This window comes from Papio anubis, chromosome 8 (assembly GCF_008728515.1).
Source record: "Papio anubis isolate 15944 chromosome 8, Panubis1.0, whole genome shotgun sequence".
NCBI lineage: Eukaryota > Metazoa > Chordata > Mammalia > Primates > Cercopithecidae > Papio > Papio anubis.
Window position 1 is genome coordinate 139,166,524 of NC_044983.1, and position 16,271 is coordinate 139,182,794.

Genomic DNA, 16,271 nt, shown 5'->3' on the forward strand with positions numbered 1-16,271 from the left:
ACTTCGGGAGGCTGAGGCAGGAGGATTGCTTAAGCCCAAGAGTTTGAGGCCTGCCTGGCCAATGTGGTAAGACCCCATCTCTACAAAAAAATGTTTTAAATAAAAATTAGCTGAGTGTGGTCGCATACACCTGTAGTCTCAGCTACTTGGGAGGCTGAGGCAGGAGGATCGCTTGATCATGGGAGGTCGAGGCTGCAGTGAGCTATGATGGTGACACTGCATTGCAGCCTAGGCAACAGACTGAGACTTTGCCTCAAAAAAAGTAAATCAATAAGTAAGGAAATAAATAAACAAATTTCAAAATTAAAAAAATAAATTTTTAAAAAGTGATTCAACTGAATGGATGAGGCCCACCCAAATGACTGAAGGTAATCTCCTTTACTTAAAGTCAGCATAATAGCTTCACAGCAATGTCTAGGCTAGATTTTGACCAAACACCTGGACACTATAGCCTAGCAACATTGACACGTAAAATGTAACCATAACAGACGGCATCAACCCAAGAGGCCAACAGTGAAATAAGACCATGATAAGCTAATTTTCACATGTTGAAGGAAAACCCAACAGATACACTCTATAAAGTTAGAGGGATGACTGAAGAGACCTCAACTCTGGGTCTTGGGACTCTGGTCCCTGGGGCCAGAGTGACTGAGCCAGGATTACAGTCTGAAGCATTAGAGGAAGGGTAGGGGTAGGCCCCCCATTGTGAGGTCCAGGTAGAATGCTCAACTCAGACTGATCCCAGCCCTGGCTGACCTTCTTCCCCTTCCTCATTCCCACATTCTACCAGGAGTCTGCCCTCTGGCCTGTACCTGGACTTTGCTATCCTCTCCCTGCCCTAAAAAGAGGTTTGAGGTAGAACAGCCACAGAGCCAGTGGAGGCCACTAGGACACGGCCTCACTCAGTACTCAAGGTCAGGACCGTAGAGTTATCTGCAGATAGCTCTAAGAGAAGGGTAGCATGATGAGGACTGAGTCCTGAGTTCTTAGAGCCAAGTGAGGGATACAGTCTTGGTTTCTTGAAGGACTAAAGTCAGGAAAATTCAAGGAGCTGAGGAATAGAGATCCAAGTACAGAGAAGGCACCGATGGGAGATTTTGAATAGAGAACCCTGAGTCACCAGAAATGGAAACTCCAAGTTGTAGAGAGCTCCTGGACCAGCAGTAAGATAGAGACTCTGAGCACCTGGGTCAGAAGAAATCATGGGCGAGTGTCCAGGCCTTCAAGACACAGCATCCCAGGAGAAGGCTGAGAGGTCAAACCCAGGCATGTTCAAGATCACAAGGAAGGGGCATTCTGGCCAGGAAGGTGGAGTGGTGGGTTTTCATTCAACAAATATTTACTGGTTACCTACAAACCTTGTGCCAAGCCCTTTGCTGGACACTGGGGTTTCCGGGAACGTGTTACAATCCTTGACCTTACTGTAAAGCCAGTGGACAGCGTTAAGGAACTAGCACGGAACTGGAACCGGGGAAAGTGCTATGACACAGGACACATCTTCTGGGGAAACCCAGCGGGCAGCAATTAACTTGCGGTGGGGGAGAGGAAGTTTCACAGAAGAGGCACCGTGAGGGTGAAGTTGGCCAGAGAGAAAAGGTCAGGACATTCCAGGCCAGGGCAAGGCCTGTGCATAGGCCTGGTGGCATGGAGAGCTGAGTGTGTTAGAGCAGAGAGGGCAAGGAGGAGGGCACAGCCTCTGACCTCACAATACCCAGGGCCCGCTGGGCCAGCCTTGCAGATTCTGCACCCTCCTTCTGCCCGGGCAAGGCCCGGGGCCCTGGGCAGCCTCCAGGTGCAGTGCCCTCCCATAGGCCGCACCCTTCCCACTGCCCCAGGGCATGTCTCTACTCACCAATTATGAGGGGCTTCGGCATCAGATAGAGAGGCTGGTGCGGGAAAATGAGGAACTGAAGAAGCTGGTGCGGCTCATTCGGGAGAATCACGAGCTCAAATCAGCGATCAAGACTCAGGCAGGCGGGCTCGGCATCAGTGGGTTCATGACTGGGCTTGGTGAGGCAACAGCAGGCCTTCCCTCACGCCAGAGCAATGGTAAGAGGCCTTGGTCCCATGAGAGTGGGGAGGGAAGCGGGTATGCACCAGAGAGGACAGACTCGGTGTGCTGAGGTCTCAGGAGGTCATGGAGGGAATGCCCTCCTCCTTGCTCCTCTGCAGCTTGGCAATGAACCCTGGCACCGCTGCTCTAGAACGGTCACAAGCGGCTTCCTGGGTGCTGCATCCTTCACCTTCGCATGGCATCTGAGATCGATAGCTCTCCTCCGTGCCCCTCTTTCTGAATTCCCAAGCCATCTTGTCCACACCCCTGGCTCATCTTAGTGGAGGCTGCTCCCAGGCTGTGGGTCCAGGACCTGTCCCTCCACCCTCAACCAGCCTACCCACAGCACAGCTTCAACACTCCACTAGAAGTCAAGATCCCCTACAGATCCTGCAGGCTCAGTGAGTCACTGGAACTTGACTCACTCCAAACTAGACATGCTGGTTAACTTGGGTGTTTCCAGAGGGTAAAGCCCTTCAGGCTTGTGCTCACTCCCCTCCTGTCTTAATTCCCTGCTCCCTACCCACTGAGTTCCCTGCCATACAACCTGACTGTGGCATAGGACTGGTCTCCAGTTCCCCCACGCTGATCACAAGCACACAGACACCTCGTTTTAAATGTTACACCTCTAGTGACACAGAGACAACAGACAGGGTAAAAAAAATCATACACATGGGGCCAGGTGCGGTGGCTCACGCCTATAATCCCAGCACTTTGGGAAGCCGAGGCAAGCAGATCACCTGAGGTCAGGAGTTTGAGATCAACCTGGCCAACATGGCGAAACCCCGTCTCTACTAAAAACACAAAAATTTTCTGGACCTGGTGGTTCATGCCTATAATCCCAGCTACTCAGGAGGCTGAGGCAGGAGAATCACTTGAACCTGAGAGCTGGAGTTTGCAATGAGCCAAGATCACACCACTGCACTCCAGCCTAGTTGACAGGGCGAGACTCTATCTCAAAAACTAATAATAGGCTGAGTGCAGTGGCTCACCCAGGAATCCCAGCACTTTGGGAGGCCAAGGTGGGTGGATCACCTGAGGTCAAGAGTTTGAGACCAGCCTGGCCAACATAGTGAAATCCCATCTCTACTAAAAATACAAAAAGTTAGCCAGGTATGGTGGCACACACCTGTGGTCCCAGCTACTCAGGAGGCTGAGACCAGAGAATCCCTTGAACCGGGAGGTAGAGGTTGCAGTGAGCCGAGGTGGTGCCATTGCACTATAGCCTGGGCCAAAAGAGTGAAATTTCAAAAGAAAGAAAGAAGAAAGAAGGAAGGAAGGAAGGAAGGAAGGAAGGAAGGAAGGAAGGAAGGAAGGAAGGAAGGAAGGAAGGAAGGAGGGAAGGAAGGAAGGAAGGAGGGGAGAAGGAGGAGAAGAAGAAGAAGACGAGGAAGGGGAAAAGGGGAAGAAGAACAATAAGGAGAAGAAGGAGAAGGAGGAGGAGGAGAAGGAGGAGGAAGAAAGAAGAAGAAGGAAAGAAAGAAGGAAGGAAGGAAGGAAGGAAGGAAGGAAGGAAGGAAGGAAGGAAGGAAGGAAGGAAGGAAAGAAAATTTTCCTGTTTAAGAAGCTAGACTCTGGTTTCGTACTCCCAGGCTAACCAAGCAAGCCCTCTCCTCCCAGCTTTCATTCTTAAGGGAATCCTTGGACCACTTCAGATCTTCCACCTCCCCAAAGGTCAAGTTTTGAGGGTGAGGAAAAGCTTCCTGGAGGAGGTGAGCCCAGCCAACTGGTTGTGAAGGGGAAGGAGCATGCCACAAGTAGAAGTTACTCATACAAATGCTTGGCCCCAGGGATTGCAGGAATGAGAAACAGATGTGCAATTAAAGCCCCGACCCGTGTGTGTGTGTGTAATGTGGGTATATGTGTGTGAATGTGGTATGAGAGTATGTGTGGTACACACTTATGCACCACACATACTCTGTAGTGTAAGTATGGAGTGTGTGGTATGGGTGTGTGAATGAGTGTGTATGAATGTGTATAGGAAAATGTGCATGATGCTGACTCTGGGCATACTGCCTAGGAGTTAGCCTTGTTCACAAGGAGCAGTGCTGTAAAAAGAAAATTAAATCTAATTTTTAAATATTTAATTTTTTTTTTTTTTGAGACAGAGTCTTGCTCTGTCAATCAGGCTGGAGTGCAGTGGCACAATCTCAGCTCACCGCAACCTCTGCTTCCTGGGTTAAAACGATTCTCCTGCCTCAGCCTCCTGAGTAGCTGAGATTACAGGTACGTGCCAGTACACCCGGCTAATTTTCCTTTTTTTTTTTTTCTGGTTTTTTTTTTAGTAGAGATGGAGTTTCACCATGTTGGCCACACTGGTCTCAAACTTCTGACCTCAGGTAATCTGCCCACCTCGGCCTCCCAAAGTGTTGAGATTACAGACATGAGCCACCACGCCTAGCACAGGGAGCAGTACTGTAAAAAGAAAATTAAATGTAATTTCCAAATATTTAAAATTTTTTAAAAATAAAACATATAAAATAAAAATGAAAAGAAGGAAAATGTGGGCCGGGCACAGTGGCTCACGCCTGTAATGCCAGCACTTTGGGAGGCTAAGATGGGCGGATCACCTGAGGTCAGGAGTTCAAGACCAGCCTGGCCAACATGGTAAAACCCCATCTCTACTAAAAATACAAAAATCAGCCAGGTGTGTTGGCACACGCCTGTAATCCCATCTACTCGGGAGGCTGAGGCAGGAGAATGGCTTGAGCTCGCAAGGCAGAGGTTGCAGTGAGCCAAGATTGTGCCACTGCACTCCAGCCTGGGCAATTGAGTGAGACTCTGTCTCAAAAAAAAGAAAAAAAAGAAAAAAGAAAAAATGGGTGGGGCGCAGTGGCTCACGCCTGTAATTCTGGCACTTTGGGAGGCTGAGGTGGGGGGCTCACGAGGTCAGGAGATCGAGACCATCCTAGCTTACTCGTTGAAAACCCGTCTCTACTAAAAATACAAAAACAAAATTAGCCGGGTGTGGTGGGGACACCTGTAGTCCTAGCTACTCGGGAGGCTGAAGCGGGAGAATGGCAAGAATGGCATGAACTCGGGAGGCAGAGCTTGCAGTGAGCAGAGATCGTGCCGCTGCACTCCAGCCTGGGCTGGAGACTTTTGAGGCTCTGTCTCAAAAAAGAAAAAAAGAAAGAAAGAAGGAAAGAAGGAAAGGAGAGAAAGGAGAGAAAGGAAAGAAAGAAAAGAAAGAAAGAAAAGAAGGAAGGAAGGAAGGGAAAGAAAGAAAGAAAGAAAAAGAAAAGAAAGAAAGAAAAAGGAAGGAAGGAAGGAAGAAAGGAAGGAAGGAAGGAAGGAAGGAAGGAAGGAAGGAAGGAAGGAAGATTAGCTGGACATGGTGGCAGGTGCCTGTAATCCCAGCTACTTGGGAGGCTGAGGCAGGAGAAACGCTTATACCTGGGAGGTGGAGGCTGCAGTGAGCCTAAATTGCGCCACTGCACTCCAGCCTGTGCAATTAGAGCAAGACTTCTCTAAAAAAAAAGTGCATGTGTGTGTGAGAGGATATGGTGTGTCTGCTTTGACAGTGTGTGATTTGTGAGTGAATGTGTGCATATGGCTGTGTGTGTGTTTGTGAGTTGCTGTGTGTGTGAATGTATGTAAGAGTGTATGTGGTATGTATGTGTTATGTGGGTGTTTGAGTGTATGTTGGTGTGTGTCTGATTATGTGAGTATATATGGTGTGTGTGTGTGGTGTGTTCATGTGTGACAGGGGCCAGGGAGAGATGAACAATGCAGCCAGAGGGGTCAGATCACCAAGGACAGCAAATGACATGCTGAGGAGCTTGGACTTGCTCCTAAAGGCACTAAGAAGACACTGGTGGTTTCTTTTTTCTTTTCTTTTCTTTCTTTCTTTCTTTTTTTTTTTTTGAGACAGAGTTTCGGAGTTTCACTCTTGTTGCCCAGGCTGGAGTGTAATGGCGCAATCTCGGCTCACTGCAACCTCCGCCTCCCTAGTTCAAGCAATTCTCCTGCCTCAGCCTCCCGAGTAGCTGGGACTACAGGCATGCACCACCACGCCTGGCTAATTTTGTATTTTTTTAGTAGAGACGAGGTTTCTCCATATTGGTCAGGCTGGCCTCAAACTCCTGACTTCAGGTGACCTGCCCGCCTTGGCCTCCCAAAGTGCTGGGATTACAGGGATGAGCCACCATGCCCAGCCGAAACTGGTGGTTTCTAACAGAGAATAATCATGTTTGTGCTTCAGAAATGTTATCCCAGATGCTACGGGGAAAACGGATTGGAGGGAGAGCAGAGCAGACTGAGGCAGGGAGATGGATTAGACTGAGGCTGTTGCAGTCATCCAGGTGGGAGATGACAGCATGAGCTACAGGTAGAGAGAAATCCCTTCACATTATTTAATAAGAAAATGGAAAGCCTAACTGCTTGGATGTGAGGGATGACAAAGAGAGCATCCAGAATGTATCTGTTGTCCCAGCCAAGGCAGATCTCTACAGTTGCCTTGGAGAATCTTTCTCTGGCCACTTCCTCACCCTGCCTGTTCTCCTTGGCCATTCCCTGTGACTGGCCTCCTTCATAGAGTCGGGTTCTCATTCTTGATTTGCCCTCATGAACTCGACCTTCAATTCCTCTTTCTGGGTCTACCCTTCTCCCTTATGCTCTGTGCACAGCCCTACCTCTGAAATCCGCCTGGTCCAGAGACCTGGCCCAACCCCATTTAGGAGGAACACAGGAGGAAACAGCTTGGGAGGTATGAACAGGGCTTGGTCTGGTGGGCTGTGGGTGTCTATAAGCATGTGCACCAGGCTCCTCTCAGTGCAGGACAGAGCTCAGATGGGAAGCGAAGGGGTGCAGAAGGGCAGGGCCAGGGGACCAGCTCTCTCCAATCTACCACATCCTGGCACAAAACTCCAGAGAGTACAAGAATTTCAAATTCAAATCTGACCTTCCAGGTTGTTACAAAGGTTTATTTGTCAGGTTAAGAAAACAGAAAGTAGCCGGGCGTGGTGGCTCAAGCCTGTAATCCCAGCACTTTGGGAGGCCGAGACGGGTGGATCACGAGGTCAGGAGATCGAGACCATCCTGGCTAATACGGTGAAACCCCGTCTCTACTAAAAAGTACAAAAAACTAGCCGGGCGAGGTGGTGGGCGCCTGTAGTCCCAGCTACTCAGGAGGCTGAGGCAGGAGAATGACGTAAACCCGGGAGGCGGAGCTTGCAGTGAGCTGAGATTGCGCGCCACTGCACTCCAGCCTGGGTGACAGAGCGAGACTCTGTCTCAAAAAAAAAAAAAAAAAAAAAAGAAAACAGAAAGTAGTTTAACAGTTAGCCTGAGTAGTAACTTTTAACTACTCTGACATTTGGTAAATGGGCTTTCATTTATGCTCTTGACATAAATGCTCTTGACCACAGCCCTGCAAATGTTAGAGGTGAGCCTGGGAAAGGCAGTTTTGGAGGAAGAAAATGAGTTGCATTTGGGACAAAATGATTTTAAGATGTCCACACAACATCCACGTGGAGTGGCCAGAAGCAGTAGCACTATGAGCCTGAAGTTTGGAGAAGTCAGGTCTAGAGAGAAAAGATTCAAGAGTTACTGATAATTCAAGCTGAGGTAGGGGGTGAGGCCATCTGGGAAGAGAGTGCACAGTAAGAGGCTGAAGGACAGATCCTAACTGAGGACAGGTAGAGGAGCTGGCAAAGGAGCATGCAGAGAGGCAAGGGAAACTTCAAAAGCAGAATGTCACAAAAGCCAAGAGACAGCTTCAAAGGGGACAGTTTCAGCAAGGTAAAGGACAGTGTCAGCAAGAGGTCAAGCAATAAAAGTACTAAAAATATCCATAGCATTTAGTGGACAATTCATGACACTGGCATTCATGACCTTGGTTAGAGTGATTTCAACCATCATAGGTGGAATGACTGACCAGGGTGAGGTGAAAAGTCAGCAAGAAAATGGAGAGAAAAGATGATGGAGATACTTAATTCAAGAAGTTTGACCTTGGGGTGAGGGGAGTGGACAGGGAGAGGGCAGTAGCTGGGAGGGCATGGGGTCCAGAACTTCTTTTCAAGGTGGCAGAGACCTGAGTTTGTTTATATGTGGAAGGAAGAGGCCAGGAGAGACTGTTGGAAAATACGCAAGACAAAAAGGATACGTTATGGGGTGGGGGGTGCTCTTGACTGAAGGAAGAGAGTCTCTTTTACTGTCCTGGAAGGGAAGGAGGAAGGAGAGCATGAGTGTGCATGCCAGGTGGTGGGAAGCTGAAGGAACTCCAGACCTATGGCTTCAATTTTCTCTGTTCAAATGTTCTTCTCTGAGAGCAAGGATGGAGCAGGGAAGGTCTGAAATAGACTAATAATGGGGGGCCGGGCACGGTGGCTCACGTCTGTAGTCCCAACACTTTGGGAGGCCGAGCCGAGCGAATCACCTGAGGTCAGGAGTTCAAGACCATCCTGGCTAACACAGTGAAACCCCGTCTCTACTAAAAATACAAAAAAAAAAAAAAAAAAAATTAGCTGGGCGTGGTAGCAGGTGCCTGTGGTCCAGGCTACTCAGGAGGCTGAGGCAGGAGAATGGCATGAACCCGGGAGGCAGAGCTTGCAGTGAGCCGAGATCATGTCACTGCACTCCAGCCTGGGCGACAAAGCGAGACTCTGTCTCAAAAAAAAAAAAAGGGAGGGGGAAGGAACTGAGAGAACTTGGAGGGTCTGACTGAATGCGCAACCATCTCTGGGATTTGCAAATGCAGCAGCCATCAATCTCCTGCCTTCTCCAGCAGCATTTGGCAGCCTGAGGGCAGGCATGGGGGAGGCAACCAGGCAGTGCTGAGGATGGCTCAGCAAGAGTTCAGGGACATAAAAGCTGCTCTGGCTGAGAGGGCAGCCAAAACCAAGAGTGCAATCAGATGGAGAGAAAATAAAGAGGCCTTTGAGTAGAGATCTGGAGAGGCTCAGAGACCAGGTGGCCAGGAGCGATCTCTGACCAAGACAGAAGGTACAACTGTGTGGTCAGTGTGGGTAATCTGAAGAGGCAGGAAATCAGAAAAGGTTGGCCGCTGGCCGAATTAACTTCACCAGGACAAAACAGGCACCAAGAGCTTCAGACTTGGCTCCGTGCACAGGGCAAGTGGGAGATGCAGCCAGGACAGCATTCAGACTGCAGGGCCTCCTGCTCCTGAGGGCTCAGGGACTTGCAGGGAGATATGGCTGTTGGAGTAGCTGGGGAGACAAGAAATGAGGGCCAAGATGGGGGCCCAAAACACTAAAACAGTAACTGCACTGAAAACCGGCTCCTGCCCCCACTGGTCAGATCTGGCTCCTCCACACAGAGGTCAGGTGACGGGTGGGACAGCCGTCAGCATGGGACAGGCAGTCAAGAAAGGAGGACTGAGGGCCTGCTCTAGCCACCAGCATCCTCCCCATCCCAGCCCTCACCATCCCTCCCTCACCTGAGCCCATATACCTACCTGAGGACCCTCTCCCCTTAAGGCCACCTCGTCCTGCTCTCCCACTGCCTCCCCCAGGGGCTGCAGCAGGTTTCCTCCGGCAGGGGGCAGCCTTCCCTTAGTTCCGGAGGGCCTCCCAGCACTAACGCCGGCCCCCATGCCACAGCTTCCCACACACCAGAACCTGCCTTGATTTCAGGACCTGCAAGCTCCACAGATGCGTCCAGCCCCTCAGGACCCGTCAATTCCCCACAAGACTCTACCCCACAAGAAACACGTTCCCACTCAAGATCTGTCCCTCCCTACTCAGGACACAGCCTTCCCCTCTCAGGACCCTCCCCACTCAGGACCCACTTCCCTCAGGATCATCTACCCTCAGGACGCTGCTCCCTCAGGACACTCTTCCCTGAGGATCCTCTCCACTGAAGAACCTCTCGCCTCAGTACTCTCTTCCCTTGGAATCTTCTCCCCTCAGGACCTTTCCCCTCAGGACTCTCTCCCCTCAGAACCCTTTCCCCTGAGGACTACCTTCCCTCAGGACGCTCTTCCCTGATAACCCTCTCCCCTCAGTACCCTCTCCCCTCAGAACGCTCTTCCCTCAGGACCACCTTCCTGTAGGACACTCTTCCCTCAGGACTCTCTTCTCTGAGGAACCCCTCACATCAGGACCCTCTCCCCTCAGGACCTTCCCCCGCAGGACCCTCTCCCCTCACACCCCTCTTCCCTCAAGATCCTCTTCCCTCAGGAACCCCTTCCCTCAGGAGCCTCTTCCCTCAGGACCCACTGCCCTTAGGACCCTTTTCCTTCAGGACCCTCTCCCATCAAAACCCTCTTCCCTCAGAACCCTTTCCCCTTAGGAACCTCTCCCCTTAAGTATCTCTACCCTCAGTACCTTCTCCCTCAGGATCCTCTCCCCTGACAACCTTCTTCCCTGAAAACCTTCCCCACTCAGGACTCTCTTCCCTCAGGGTATTTTCTCCTGAGGACCCTCTGCCCCAGGACCCCCTCCCCTCAGGACCCTCTCCCCTCAGGACCCTCTCCCCTCAGAACCCTCTTCCCTCAGAGCCCTCTTCCTTCAGGACCCTCTTCTCTGAGTATACTCTCCCTTCAGGACCCTCCCACCTCAGGTCTCTCTCCCCTTAAGGACCTTCTCTCCTCAGGACCTATCATCTACCCTCAGAACCCTCTTCCCTCAGGACTCTCTTTCCTCAGGACCCTCTTTCTAAGGAACCTCTTCCATGAGGACCATTTCCCCTCAGGACCCTCCCGCCTCAGGTCTATCTCCCCTAAGGACCCTCTCCCCTCAGGACCTACCCTCTCCCCTCAGGACCTTCCCCCTTAGGACCCTCTCCCCTCAGAATGCTCTTCCCTCAGGATCGCCTTCCCTCAGGACATTCTTCCCTCAGGACTCTCTCCCCTCAGGACCCTCTTGCTTCAGGAACCCCTTCCCTCAAGACCCTTTTCCTTCAGTATCCTCTCCCCTCAGGACCTTCACCCCCCAGGACCCTCTCCCCTCACACCTCTCTTCTCTCAGGACCCTCTTCCCTCAAGACCCTGTTCCCTGAGTACCCTCCCCCATCAGGACCCTCTTCCCTCAAGACCCTGTTCCCTGAGGACCCTCTCCATCAGGACCCTCTTCCCTGAGGACCCTCTTCCCTCAGGAAAGGGAGGGAAACCTTTCCTGAGAAACCTGTTCCCTGAGGATCTTTTCCCCTCAGGACCCTCCCAACTCTGGTCCCTCTCCCCTAAGGAACCTCTCCCCTCAGGACCATTTCACCTCAGGACCCTCTCCCTTCACACTTCTCTTCCCTCAGGACCCCCTTCCCTCAGGACTCTCTGCCCCAAAGAACCTCACCCCCAGTACCTTCCCCCTCAGGATCCTCTCCCCTCAGGACCCTCTTCCCTGAGGACCCTCTTCCTTCAGGACCCTCTTTCCTGAGGAGCCTCTTCCCTGAGGAGTCTTTCCCCTCAGGACCCTCCCACCTCCGGTCCCTCTCCCCTAAGGACCCTCTCCCATTAGGACCCTCTCCTCTCCAGACCCTCTACCCTCAAGACCTACCCTCTCCCCTCAGAACCCTCTCCCCTCAGGACCACCTTCCCTCAGGACCCTCTCCCCTCAAAACCCTCTTCCCTCAGAACCCTTTCCCTAAGGACCGTCTTCCCTCAGGACTCTCTTCCCTCAGAAACCCCTTCCCTCAGGACCCTCTCCCTTCACACCCCTCTTCCCTCAGGACCCTCTTCCCTCAGGACACCCTTCCCTGAGTACCCTATCCCCTCAGGACCCTCATTCCCTCAGGACCCTGTTCCCTGAGGACCCTCTCCCATAAGGACCCTGTTCCCTGAGGACCCTCTCCCCTCAGGACCCTCTCCCCTCACAACTTATTCTCTCTGTCAGGACCCTCTTGCCTTAGGACCCTCTTCCCTCAGGAAAGGGAGGGAAACCTTCTTTCCTGAGAAACCTGTTCCCTGAGGATCTTTTCCCCTCCCAACTCTGGTCCCTCTCCCCTAAGGACCCTCTCCCCATAGGACCATTTCACCTCAGGACCCTCTACCCCTCACACTTCTCCTCCCTCAGGACCTCCTTCCCTCAGGACTCTTTGCCCCAAAGAACCTCACCCCCCAGCACCTTCCCCTTCAAGACCCTCTCCCCTCAGTAAGTTCTTCTCTCAGGACCCTCTTCCCTGAAAACTCTTCCCCCTCAAGATCCTCTCCCCTCAGGACCCTCTTCCATGAGGACCCTCTTCCTTCAGGACCCACTTTCCTGAGGAACCTCTTCCCTGAAGTCTTTCCCCTTAGGACCCTCCCACCTCAGGTCCCTCTCCCCTAAGGACCCTCTCCCCTTAGGACCCTCTCCTTTCTGGACCCTCTCCCCTCAGGACTGCCTTCCCTTAGGACCCTCTCCCCTCAAAACCCTCTTCTCTCAGGACCCTTTCCAAGGACCCTCTTCCCTCAGGACCTTCTCCTCTCTGGACCCTCTCCCCCTACAACCCCCTCTCTCCCCTGTAGAATCTCTCCCCTCAGGACCTTCACCCTCAGGACTCTCTCTCCTCAAGACCCATTACCCTAAGGAACCTCTTCTCTCAGAACCCTCTTCCTTCAGTATCCCCTCCCCAAAGGACTCCCTTCCCTCAGGACTCTTCCCTCAAGACCCTCTCCCCTCATGACCCTCTCCCCTCCGGATCCTCTCCCCTCATGACCCACTTTCTCCCCTGAGGATTCTCTCCCTCAAGACCCTCTTCCTTCAGTATCCTCTCCCTCAGGACCTTCTCCATCAGAACTCTCTCCCCTCAAGACCACCTTCCCTCAGGACCCTCTCCCCTCAGGACCTTCTTCCCTCAGGACGCCCTTCCCTCAGGACCTTCTCTTCTCTGGACCCTCTCCCCCCACGACCCCCTCTCTCCCCTGTAGAACCTCTCCCCTCAGGACCTTCACCCTCAGGACCCTCTCTCCTCAAGACTCATTCCCCTCAGGAACCTCTTCTCTCAGAACCCTCTTCCGTCAGGATCCCGTCCCCAAAGGACTCCCTTCCCTCAGGACTCTCTTCCCTCAGGACCTTCTCCCCTCCGGATCCTCTTCCCTCTTGACCCACTTTCTCCCCTGAGGATTCTCTCCCTCAGGACCCTCTTCCTTCAGTATCCTCTCCCCTCAGGACATTCTCCATCAGAACCCTCTCCCCTTAGAACTCTCTCCCCTCAAGACTGCCTTCCCTCAGGACCCTCTCCCCTCAGGACCCTCTTCCCTCAGGACCCCCTTCCCTCAGGTCCCTCTCCCTTCAGAACCCTCTTCCCTCAGGACCCTTTTTCTTGAGGAACCTCTTCCCTGAGGACCCTTTCCATTCAGGACCCTCCCACCTCAGGTCCCTCTCCCCAAAGGACCCTCTCCCAAAAGGACCCTCTTCCCTCAAGACCCTCCCTTCTTCCCTCAGGAACCTCTTCCCATAGAACCCTCTTCCCTCAGAACTCTCATCCCTCAGGATCCTCTCCCCTCAAAACCCTCTTCCCTCATAAACCTTTCCCTAAGGACCCACTTCTCTCAGGATCCTCTCACCTGAAGAACCTCTCCCCTCAGGACCTTTGCCCTCAGGACCCACTTCCCTCAAGACCCTCTCCCCTCAGGAACTTCTTCCCTGAAAACCCTCCCCCCTCAGGACCCCCTTCCATCAGGACCCTCTTCCTACAATATCCTCTCCCCTCAGGACCTTCCCTTTCAGGACCCTCTCCCCTCACAGCCCTCTTCCCGCAGGACCGCCTTCCCTCAAGACCCTTTTTTCTCAGGACGCTCTTCCCTCATAACCCTCTTCCCTCAAGACTGCCTTCTCTCAGACCCCTCTTCCCTCAGGACCCTCTCCCCTCAGGAAGCCCTCCCCTCAGGACCATCTCCCCTCAGAACCCTTTCCCTCAGGACCCTCTTCCCTCAGGACCTTCTTCCCTCATAACCCTCTTCCCTCAGGACCCTCTTCCCTGAAAACCCTCCCCCCTCAGGATCCTCTCCCCTCAGGACCCTCTTCCATGAGGACTCTCTTCCTTCAGGACCCACTTTCCTGAGGAACCTCTTCCCTGAAGAGTCTTTCCCCTCAGGACCCTCCCACCTCAAGACCCTCTCCCCTAAGGACCTTCTCCCCTCCGGACCTTCTCCCCTCAGGACCTACCCTCTCCCCTCAGAACCCTCTCCCTTCAGGACCACCTTCCCTTAGGACCCTCTCCCCTCAGAATCCTCGTCTCTCAGGACCCTCTTTCCTCAGGACCTGCTCCCCTCAAAACCATCTTCCCTCAGAACCCTTTCCCTAAGGACACTCTTCCCTCAGGACCCTCTTCCCTGAGAACCCTCTCCCCTCAGAACCCTCTTCCCTCAGGACCCTCTTCCCTCAGGACCTTCTTCCCTCATAATCCTCTTCCCTCAGGACCCTCTCCCCTCGGGATCCCCTCCCCTCAGGACCCTGTTCCCTGAGGACCCTCTTCCTTCAGGACCCTCTTTCCTGAGGAACCTCTTCCCTGAGGAGTCTTTCCCCTCAGGACCCTCCCACCTGAGGTCCCTCTCCCCTCAGGTCCCTCTCCCCTAAGGACCCTCTCCCCTTAGGACTCTCTCCTCTCTGGACCCTCTCCTCTCAGGACCTACCCTCTCCCCTCAGATCCCTCACCCCTCAGGACCACCTTCCCTCAGGACCTTCTCCCCTCAGAGCCCTCTTCTCTCAGAACACTGTTCCCTCAAGACCTGCTCGCCTCAATACCCTCTTCCTTCAGAACCCTTTCCCTAAGGACCCTCTTCCCTCAGGACCCTCTCCCCTCAGAACCCTCTTCCTTCAGGACCCTCTTCCCTCAGGACCTTCTCTTCTCTGGACCCTCTCCCCCCAACAACCCCCTCTGTCCATGGTAGAACCTCTCCCCTCAAGACCTTCACCCTCGGGACCCTCTCTCCTCAAGACTCACTCCCCTCAGGAACCTCTTCTCTCAGAACCCTCTTTTGTCAGGACCCACTCCCCTCAAAACCCTCTTCCCTCAGAACCCTTTCCCTCATGACCCTCTCCCCTCCGGACCCTCTCCCCTCATAACACACTTTCTCCCCTGAGGATTCTCTCCCTCAGGACCCTCTTCCTTCAGTATCCTCTCCCCTCAGGACCTTCCCCATCAGGACCCTCTCCACTTAGAACTCTCTCTCCTCAAGACCACCGTCCCTCAGGACCCACTCCCCTCAGAACCCTCTTCCTTCAGGACCCCCTTCCCTCAGGTCCCTCTTCCCTCAGGACCTTCTTCCCTCAGGGCCCTCTGCCCTCAAAACTCTCTTCCCTAAGAACTTTTTTTCTAGGACCTCTTACCTCAGAATCCTCTCCCCTCAGGACCCTCTGCCCCAAAGAACGTCACCCCCCAGTACTTTCCCCCTCAAGACCCTCTATCCTCAGGAAGCTCTTCTCTCAGGACCTTTTTCCCTGAAAACCCTCCCCCCTCAGAATCATCTTCCCTCAGGACCTTCTACCCTGAGGACCTTCTTCCCTCAGGACCCTCTTTCCTGAGGAACCTCTTCCCTGGGGAGCCTTTCCCCTCAAGACCCTCCCACTTCAGGTTTCTCTCCCCTAAGGATCCTCTCTTCTCAGGACCCTCTCTCCTCAGGACCGCCTTCCCTCAGGACTATCTTCCCTGAGGACCCTCTCCCCTCAGGACGCTCTTCCCTCAGAACCCTTTCCCTAAGGACCCTCTTCCCTGAGGACCCTCTTCTCTGAAAACCCTCCCCACTCAGGACCCTCTTTTCTAAGGACCTTCCTCCCTGAGGACCCTCTCAGGACCATATCCCCTCAGTACCCTCCTCTCTTGTGACCCTCTCCCCTCGTGGCCCTCTTCCCTAAGGACACGCTCTGTGCAGAACTCTTTCCCCTCACGACCTACCCTATTCCCTCAGGACCCTCTTCCCTGAAAACCCTCTTCCCTCAGGACTCTCTTCCCTGAGGAACTTCATCCCTGAGCACCCTCTCCTCTCAGGACCCTCCCACCTCAGGCCCCTGTTCCCTAAGGATCCTCTCTCAGGACCCTCTCACCTCTGGACCCTCTCACCTCATGACCCACTTTCTCCCCTGATGATTCTCTCCCTCAGGACTCTTCCTTCAGTATCCTCTCTCCTCAGGACCTTCCCCATCAGGACCCTCTCCACTTAGAACCCTCTCCCCTCAAGACCGCCTTCCCTCAGGTCCCTCTTCCTCAGGACCCTCTCCCCTCAAAACTCTCTTCCCTCAGAACTTTTCTTCTAAGGACACTCTTACCTCAGAACCCTCGCTTCTGAGGACCCCCTGCCCGGAAGAACCTCACCCCCCAGGACCTTCCCCCTCAAGACCCT

At 53.2% G+C, this 16,271-nt stretch overlaps 1 protein-coding gene across 2 annotated transcripts in view; it reads left to right on the forward strand.

The window, feature by feature from the left end:
- Window positions 1-398: 398 nt before the first annotated feature.
- Window positions 399-16,271, forward strand: part of SPATC1 (spermatogenesis and centriole associated 1) — a 38,706-nt gene continuing 22,833 nt past the window's right edge. Inside the window, exon 1 of one of the 2 annotated variants that reach the window (XM_003918737.5) lies at window positions 399-2,049. In XM_003918737.5, coding sequence (XP_003918786.1) covers window positions 1,839-2,049 — 211 coding nt within the window. In that variant the 5' untranslated portion in view covers window positions 399-1,838. The remainder of the gene's footprint in view (window positions 2,050-16,271) is intronic. The other variant, XM_009198907.4, reaches the window with a different exon arrangement.